At 43.0% G+C, this 9,916-nt stretch overlaps 2 protein-coding genes across 2 annotated transcripts; both read left to right on the top strand.

Moving 5' to 3' along the window:
* Positions 1 to 5,859: 5,859 nt before the first annotated feature.
* Positions 5,860 to 7,179, top strand: LOC108361182 (uncharacterized). The gene has a single exon (XM_017613750.1). It carries the CDS (start codon positions 5,860 to 5,862, stop codon positions 7,177 to 7,179), a length of 1,320 nt encoding a protein of 439 aa, XP_017469239.1.
* A 605-nt stretch (positions 7,180 to 7,784) lies between these two features.
* On the top strand, positions 7,785 to 9,494 carry LOC108361181 (uncharacterized). Its single transcript, XM_017613749.1, has one exon. The coding sequence runs from the start codon at positions 7,785 to 7,787 to the stop codon at positions 9,492 to 9,494; it is 1,710 nt and encodes a 569-aa protein (XP_017469238.1).
* Positions 9,495 to 9,916: the final 422 nt, after the last annotated feature.

Genomic DNA, 9,916 nt, shown 5'->3' with positions numbered 1-9,916 from the left:
ACGAATGATTTTTGAGAGCCTTGGTCTATTAAGGCTCTTAGGGTAAAGAGAGTGCCCATGTGCTTAATATGCACTTGGGCTGTGGGAAGAAGCGTCTTCTCATTGTTCGTCGAAAAATTCGCTTGAACGGGGGGATAACTTACGGCCGAGGATGTGGGAGAATCCTCGTAAGTGCCTTCAGTTATATTGAAAATGGGGTGTCTTGTATGACTGGAGGAAGGTTCGAGAGATTGGGTATGCAGCAAAGATGTGGAATTCAGGGATTGTTGAGTCGTTGGTTTCTTAACAGGTGCCTTAGCTTCCGGTTTACTAGTTGGTTTGATATGCAACATTGTGTGATGGGCCTTCTTACAGTGAAGACATCGAAACGTGCTTTGGCAATTGTTGAGAAGGTGATTGTAGGCCAAACAGTTGGAGCAGTAATTATTTTGTTCGACGAACTTGCTGCGCTCCTGAGCCGAGAGTTTTCGAAACTCGGGGCAAAGCTTCAAGGGATGGTTGTTACTGCATAATTTGCATTTTGCCACTACCTTTTCCTGGGAATGGTAAGACTGCACTTTCGCAGATGCCTTTTGGGGGAAAGAACTTCGTGCCTTGGTTCTTTTATTGCTGTGCAAACGTTCAACCACTTCATATCGACTGGTGAGGAACTCATCCATTTGGCACCAGTTAGGAAGGTCTTTTCTGGATTTAAGGGACTGTTCCCAAAATGCTAGAGTCTCCTCGGGTAGTTTCGTCGAGCATAAATATATTAGTATAGGGTCCCAGTCACTCACGGAAACCCCTTGGGATTTAAGGCACGAGAGGCAATCATTGATTGTATTTTGAATTTTCTGGATTGCTTCGCTGTTTTCCGAACTAGCTGAGGGAAGGTTAAATAGCAATTTAAGTTGCTTGTCGATTAAAATTCGCTTGTTCTCGAAACGAGCTCTTAAAGCGTCCCAAGCTAGGGAGAAGTTTTCGTCGCATAACTTATAATGCTTGACAATGCTACCAGCCTTTCCGCGAGTTTTATTCCGTAAGTGATACAGTTTTTGAGCAGGGGTAAGTTTCGGGTGATTGAGGTAAACGGCCGTGAACATATCACGAAACGATGGCCAATCCTCATAGCTACCATAAAAGATCTGGGTATCACAAGGGGGGACTTTGATGCACGGAACCGAATTGTCGAAGAAAGCAGAAGAGTTACGCGAGGTGGTAGCCTGGTGGCTGGGGTTACATTGAAGTATTTTAAGCTGGTCGAGAATATGGGATTTGCAAATATAAAAACTATCAGTACATAATTGGAATTTGTTACCCGCTTCTTCTTTGAAGTCGGTAGGAACATGTTTTTCATCAGTAAGGCAGACCTTTCGATATGAGAGTTGTAAACTTTCCCATCGTGCATTGAGATCCTGAAGCTTGATTTCCAGCAAAGTATCAGTGTGGTCTTCCGGACCATCTTTTTCAAAATGCTCACAGAAAGTTATAATATTGTTGGAATCGAAAAGAAAATCTGCCATTACTGCTGATTCAGTCGCCATGACTTGCAAAGCGGAAGTGCTTAGGTATTGCAAAGATAAAAAATTGGGTTACTGTAAGCAGTAAAAGCCTAACTAGCTTTCTTGAAGAGATATAGATCGAAAGCCCTTGTTGTCTTAACGTGAGACCATAGGGTAGATGCAACCAAGAAAAACTTTATTTACTTCGCAACTAGATACTGTTGGCAAAGTTGAGACGTGGGATTTTATCGGTTTTTTTTTTTGTAGGTTTAATGAAACGATGATTTAGATATGCTCTGGAGCTCAAACTCAGGAAAACAGATGCAATATGTCGCTAATTATTCGAACCTTCGACGCCTGTTAAGGTGAATGGCAAATGTACCAAACAACCTTTAGAGAGGGAGAGAAAAAAATTAGTCGAATCTTCGACGACATTTAAGGTGAATGGCAAATGTGCCAAACAACCTTGAGAGAAATAAAAAATTATTCGAACCTTCGACGTCTATTAAGGTGAATGGCAAATGTACCAAACAACCTTTAGAGAGGGAGAGAAAAAAATTAGTCGAATCTTCGACGACATTTAAGGTGAATGGCAAATGTGCCAAACAACCTTGAGAGAAATAAAAAATTATTCGAACCTTCGACGTCTATTAAGGTGAATGGCAAATGTACCAAACAACCTTTAGAGAGAGATCAAAAAATTAGTCGAACCTTCGACGTCTGTTAAGGCGAATGGCAAATGTACCAAACAACCTTGAGAGAGGATAATAAAATTAGTCGAATCTTCGACGCCTGTTAAGGCAAATGGCAAATGTACCAAACAACCTTTAGAGAGAGATCAAAAAATTAGTCGAACCTTCGACGTATGTTAAGGTGAGTGGCAAACGTACCAAACAACCTTTAGGGAGAGATAAAAAATTAGTCGAACCTTCGACGTATGTTAAGGTGAAGGGCAAACGTACCGAACAACCTTGAGAGAGATATAATAAAATTAGTCGAATCTTCGACGTGTGTTAAGGTGAATGGCAAATGTACCAAATAACCTTGAGGGAGGATAATAAAATTAGTCGAATCTAAGACGCCTGTTAAGGTGAATGGCAAATGTACCAAACAACCTTTAGGGAGAGAAAAAAATTAGTTGACCCTCGACTTATGTTAAGCTGAATGGTAAACGTACCAAACAACCTTTAGAGAGAGAGAAAAAAATTAGTCGAACCTTCGACGGGATCGACACGCGTACCGATCAGATCAACCGATAAGTTTGAGAGACGAATAATTGTGCAAAATTATTTAACGCAGACAGCGTTCTTCAGAGTTTTTAATTAGACCGTTAACACGGGATAGAAATTGATTATATTCAAAATAAATGTCGACTTTTAATTTTCTATGCGTGATACAAAACAAGAATTTTTCGGATGTATTCTATAAAGCACTTTACGTTAGAATACTAGACGCTAACGCAGGCAGCATCCGTACGGGAGTAAAAGTCGACCTTTACTTTGCGTTTCATAAATATATATACGTGGATATTGAGATGTTTATATACAAATAATAATTCAAATATATACGTGTATATAATAGGGATACAAGATGGATAATTCACAGCGTTGCCGAAAATTTCGATCGGCCAATAAGGTTTTCACAAGTTTTGAGAAACGAACTTGATATGAGTTATTGCCGGGAACGGTGTTTATGCACGTTAGGCGTCTTGCCGTAAGAACGTACTAATGCTGGTATGTATACCTGGAATTTTCCGCAACCAAACCAATGTATTTTTCTTTTTTAACAATTTAGAAATTAACGCGAGGAACGCACTTTGAAGACAGTATGTGTTTCAATCGAAGCAAAATGTAAACAAATGCAAATCTAATGAGAATTTAAAATGATTTGGCTTTAACGCCGGCGCCCCCGGTACACAAACACTGAGCAGGCATGTGATACAAAACCCATACGCAAGAATACTTGATTTGGGTAGATTTGTAATGTTTAGCCGTAACGCAAAGCTCTTTGATTTTAACTTGCAAATTAATCGTAGGTATGGGGTAGATATGTGTCTATTCACACAAAATATCCGGACTTCGCGTGAACCATTTGTTTGTGTGCACAAGTATGTATGTATGTGGCGCGATACTGTGGTAGCAAATTCGCACAAAGATAAATTGATATATTTGATCCACTAAGAACGCAAGTGGTTGGATTTTAACGCCGGCGCAACCGGTTGAAATCGGTAGAGCAGGGATGTAACTAGCGCGAAGACGAATACGAGAGGTAGGTAAGAAAGAGTAAATTACTGTGTATACGCATAATATGCATATTATGCATATTATGTACAGCTTTAGCAATTCATGCGAGCAAAGCACTTTGTTACTCGTTATGTACATATAGCACGAATCCCGAATTTATGGAAACTATGTAGATGTGCACACAAGTACGCTCATACATACATATGTGTACAATAAAGGGTGAATATTCACAATATATTTTGATAGATGCAAATCTTAGAAGACTATAAATGGTTGGTTTTTGAATGCCGGCGCTAGCGAATCAAAAACTATGGGAAATTGGAATTATACACAGGGATGTGACACTTGTGCGAGTACAATTTTGAGAACACAAAAATTCAGCGCTGGCGTTGGCAACAAACAAACCACTTTGATCGGATATGTACATACATAAAGCAATGTTTTGCTAGCGAGTTAAACGTATTAAACGTATACACGTATGTATGTATATGCATATACATACATAGACACATATATATGAGTGCCGTTATCGAATAACGGTGAAAATGTATGTAAATATCTCAAAAATAGCGGGATAGCGTGACTTACATGCGTTGTTTGGTTCGGCTCATACTTCCTTTGATGAAAAAATGCTGAGTACGGGAGTCCCTTGCAATATGCTTCTGTTGTTTTTGTGGCGGAAATATGGTGCTCCCTCGACGACGGTCAAAATGCTTAGTCCCGCGGTGGGCACTGCTGATTGCTGGTGTTAAGCGCCTCCTGGTTGCTTTTGGATCCCTCGGTGGGTTGCAAAAACCTTAGTCCCACGGTGGGCAGCGGCAGTTTTCAGCACAATTTTACGCGCACCAAGAAAACACTGGTGCTTAATTTGCTGTTGAGCAAATATAACTCTGCTTTGGTTTTTGTTTTAAATTTAAATTTTTACCTTTTTTGTGGACAATGCTTAAATTTTTTCTGCTGCTAATATCGCTGCTCCGAAGTTGCTGCCGTACGCTTTGCTGTCTAATTTGAAAAGGAACGCAAATGTAAAAATTACAGTCGCAGGCAGTGTGGCCAGGCGACTATTGTTCTTTCGAGCTTGATTTTCGAAGTTGAGTTGCCACTTGTTGATTCACATTCGGCTCGAAGGACCATGTTGCGAAATGAAGCGAGTTATGTGAATTCGTTTTCAATTCAGGTTTTATTTAACAAATATGCTTACTAACTAGTTTTAATGTTTGATGAAAATTTATATAATTGATAATTGTTGAGTGAATGAAAATTAGATTTAAAGTAATACTTTGCAAATGAATGAGCAATTTATGTATGTAAGTAACAATTGAGATATGAATGAGCAATTTATGTATGTAAGTAACAATTTAGGAATGAATGAGAAATTTATGTAAGTGGACTGTATGACTTATTTAAGTTTATATAATTCAAGAGGAAATTCATGATATGACATTAAGCGTTAACGTTAGATATTTCAATGAGAAAAATATTATCAGTACAATGGGAATTTGTATTTACATATATACATATATGTGTTTAAATGAAAATCAATGATTGTATGAAATGGATGTTATACTTATGAATGTTGATGAGTGGTAATGAGAACTGGTGATTCCCACGATGTGAGGATATAAAATAGATCTGGTGATTTCCACGATGTGAGGATATAAAATAGATGTGCCAAGGTCCCGCGTTGACTTTAAGAAAATAGGGTGTATCGAATTGCCACGTTGCTTGCGTGCGCTCTGTTCTCCGGTTGAAAAAGTAAGAAGAAGGATGGTAAGGCGGAAGTTACATTTATAGGCCACACTGGAACGCGAATTCAGTGGGTCGCCTGGTAACACTGGAAGGCAAATTCATTTTTTCGAACTTCCAACTACAGCAGGGATGCTTGTAGTGTGGAAGTCCTGCAGGGATACATTTACGCAAGGAATTTAAGAACGCAAGTCACGTAAGAACTTTAAGTGAGCGCAAGTCACTTAAACACCAGTAGAACACAATCCTTGGAAATAGTCCAAAGCTACACCGAGCCGAAGCCCTTCATAAAGGAGCATACTCAAAAGAAGTTAGGCACCACCTCTGCAGTTTCTGGGTATCATACCACATCTGGGCGCTGTCCCAACTGCTCCGGTAAGCATATTATAATGTTTTGCGAAGCTTTTCGCAATAAATCGCCGCACGAACGGTATGACTACGCACTACAAGCTAAGCTGTGCCTATACTGTTTGCACATCGGCCACCAGCAAGCAGCTTGTTCTTCCGAGCGCCGTTGCAAGACGTGTCAAGCTAAGCACCACACAATGCCGCACGACTACTTTGCTTTCAATGCGACTAGTACGAGCAAACAGGCTGCATCCTCTCATAACGCAGTCACAACAAGGCAAGACCCTAATATGCTGCCGCCGGTACTGATCGGCACAGCCCTGATTGAGGTTAAGTCAAAGTCCGGACACAAGGTCGTTTTACGAGCTTTACTGGACAGCGGGGCAGAAGCAACGTTCATCAGCGAATCCGCAGTCAACTTGTTACACTTGGTGAAGTCTAATGTAAAGATACCTATTAATGGTGCTAACGGTGATAGAGTGGCTACAGCAAAGGGGCTAGTAACGTTTAATCTACGTTCATTGAAATCCGACTTCGAGCTTGCATGCATCGCTCTAGTGCTGCCTCGAGTTGGAAACCGAACCCCGACGGTAGCTATTGCACCGAACGATGTTCAACACTTTAGTGAGTTAGACCTTGCTGATCCCACCTGGAACGTACCGCAACCGATTGATGTCATCTTAAATGCTGCCGATTATGCTGCTCTTCTGTTAAGCGGAATACAGCGTAGCAAAACTAGTCTTTTGATTGGCCAAAGTACACGGTTGGGTTGGGTAATTTTCGGCAGTTCTGCTAATCAATCTTTCGTAACGACACGGGATGTGATCGACTGCTATCACACTCAACTCGATCTCGACCGAACGCTTCGCAGCTTCTGGGAGTTGGAAGAGCTTAATTCAACGCCCGCACTAACGCAAGATGATCGATTCGTCGAGAATTACTTCAACCGCACTACGCGGCGAGCTGCAGACGGTCGTTATATTGTGCGGCTACCAGTCAAACCGGATTCTGATCTAACGCAATTAGCCTCTACGCACCATGATGCGATTATTCTCCTCGATCATCTTCGTCGACGTTTATCTCGAGATCCGGTCATGCGAGATATGTACGAAGAATTTATCAACGAGTACGCATCATTGCAACATATGGTCAGCATCACTAAAGAAGAAGAATGTTCAACGCCCATCTGTTATCTCTGCCACCACGGCGTCTGGAAAACATCCAGCAGCACAACGAAATTAAGGGTCGTCTTCAACGCTTCAAGACGATGCAACAGTGGTAAGTCTCTTAATGATTGCTTATACTCTGGTCCTAAGTTACAGACCGACCTGACTGCTGTTGTACTAAATTGGCGTCGATAACGAATTGCGCTCACTGGAGATATCGCCAAGATGTACCGTCAGATCTTGGTGGACGAGAGAGATACTGATTTGCAGCGTATTGTTTGGCGACCTAACTCGCATCGAGAGCCAACACATTTCAGATTAAAAACTGTCACTTATGGTACCAGTTGCGCGCCATACCTGGCCATTAAAGTATTGCACACTCTATCTGCTGACGAACGCTGTAACTTTCCTGACGCTGCTCAGTCTTTCTTGATGAGTTCTACGTGGATGATGTTCGAACGGGGGCAGACAATGTCGAGGATGCTTCCAGACGACGTCGAGAACTGCAAGGCCTTCTCCGCGCAGGTGGCTTCGCCCTGCGAAAGTGGAATTCCAACTCAAGCGCTGTGCTGAAAACCATTGATCCTGTTGATCTTGAAACTAAATCTTCACGGGAGTTTCAGCTAGAGGGAGAGTACAACACCTTAGGACTCGTCTGGGCTACCAAAGACGATTGCTTGACCTACGCACTAAAGCTTGATTACACGGTAACCACATTTACAAAGCGACAACTGCTGTCTGACGTGGCTAAGCTGTTCGACCCACTTGGGTTCCTGGCGCCTGTAATTATTCGTGGGAAAATGTTTATTCAAAAATTGTGGTTAACAGGCCTAGATTGGAATGACAATCTGCCGGAAGACTTGCAGACGAAATGGATATCTTTTCGCAACGAGCTTAAGACAGTTCCAGAAGTACGCATATCACGCTGGCTTAATACATCCCAGCAAAATGAAACCTATGAGCTCCATACCTTTGCAGATGCATCTACGCACGCATACGCCGCTGTAGTGTACTTAAAGGTTGTCGCTCAATCATCCGTCCACATTCACCTATTGATGTCGAAGACACGAGTGGCACCGTTAAAGAAAGTTACAGTACCACGGCTCGAGCTATGTGCAGCCTTACTTGCTGCTCGTCTGATGAATAAGGTAAGAGATACGCTTAACCTATCCTCTATATCTACTTATATGTGGTCAGACTCTACGACTACAATATGGTGGATACGATCCGATCCAGGAGCGCTAAAAGAGTTCGTGTCGAATCGTGTTAGCCAGATACAAGAGGTGACTACTGTAAGCGACTGGCGTTATGTTAACACGGCCGACAATCCTGCTGATTGTGCCTCACGAGGACTGACCATGGCGCAGCTTGTAGATCATCACCTATGGTGGCATGGGCCCTCCTGGCTTAGCCAACCAGAAACCAGCTGGCCACAGCCTTTGCTAAAGGCACCAGAAAAGCTCTCCGAATCCAAACCTGTGCAAGCTACAACGGCACGCATCATTCCTTCTGATTGGTTCATCGTGGAAAACTATTCGACGCTTGAAAGACTTTTAGTAATCACTGCTTGGTGTTTCCGCTTCATACGGGCCTCGCGAGGTATGACCCATGACACTGGCATGATGTGTTTGTGGAGCGAGCGCGAGGCTGCCATGAAGTTTTGGATCAAGCGCATACAAGCTATCACGTTCAAGAGCGACATCGCAGCTCTCAATGATACTAAAGCAGTCAACAAGAGGAGCAAACTGTTGAAGCTAAATCCCATGTTAGACAAAAATGGGATGTTGTGCGTCGGCGGTCGCTTAAGGAACGCAAATATTCCATTCTCAGAGCGACACCCTGTCATCCTACCAAAGGATAATCATCTCACCATGTTGTTCATTAGACAAGCTCACCAGCGCACCCTTCATGGTGGCACCCAAGCCACACTCCAGTACGTTCGTCAGCGGTTTTGGATTATCGACAGACGGCAAGCTGTTAAGCGAATAACGAGTAATTGTGCAAGGTGCTTCCGCTACAAATGTTCGCCTCAGACGCAACTAATGGGCGATCTTCCCTCTGCCCGCAGCAATGCGTCACCGCCGTTCATGCACAGCGGCGTGGATTTTGCGGGCCCCTTCAACATAAGACCAACCAAAGGTCGAGGCCACCGTAGCTACAAAGGCTACGTGGCGCTCTTTGTGTGCTTGGCCACAAGAGCAGTACATCTCGAGCTCGTCAGCGATATGACAACGGAAGCGTTTCTTGCAGCGCTGACACGATACGTATCGGTACGTGGACTTGGCTCTGATTTATATAGTGACCATGGGACAACATTCATTGGAGCCAATGCTCTAATTCAAGAAGAGATACGTGCGTTCAAAGCTCAGCTACGAGCTGCCACTAGTTACGGCTCTACAATCGGCCTGACATGGCACATCATACCCCCCGGTGCTCCAAATTTTTGGCGGTATCTGGGAGGCAGGCGTCAAGAGTATGAAACACCACCTTCGGCAGATAATTCATACTAAGACCTTAACATTTGAAGAATTTTTTACCGTGTTGAAACAGGTGGAAGCGTGTTTGAACTCGCGACCGATTTCTGCAATGTCCGATGACCCTCAGGACTTATCAGCGCTTACACCGGGCCATTTTCTGATCGGAAGAGCATTGACGTCACTCCCAGAACAGTACATCCTTGGCGAAGCGGTTGGCTTATTGAAGCGATGGAAGTTGCTGAAGCAGATGCACCAAAACTTTTGGCATAGTTGGTCCTGCGAGTATTTGCATCAACTTCAAATGCGAAATAAATGGCGCACGCAACAACCAAATATTGTCTGCGGCCAACTCGTTTTAGTACGAGACGAACGGTTGCCACCCAAGTGCTGGATTCTTGGTCGTATAACCGATGCTCACGCTGGAGAAGACGGATTAGTTCGCGTGGTTACTATAA

Source organism: Rhagoletis zephyria, unplaced genomic scaffold (genome assembly GCF_001687245.7).
Source record: "Rhagoletis zephyria isolate East Lansing unplaced genomic scaffold, Rhagoletis_zephyria_1.1 Rzeph_scaffold_00709, whole genome shotgun sequence".
NCBI classification, from domain to species: Eukaryota; Metazoa; Arthropoda; class Insecta; order Diptera; family Tephritidae; genus Rhagoletis; species Rhagoletis zephyria.
Note: the sequence above shows the minus strand (reverse complement) of the source record. Positions and strands in the feature narration are given on the sequence as shown.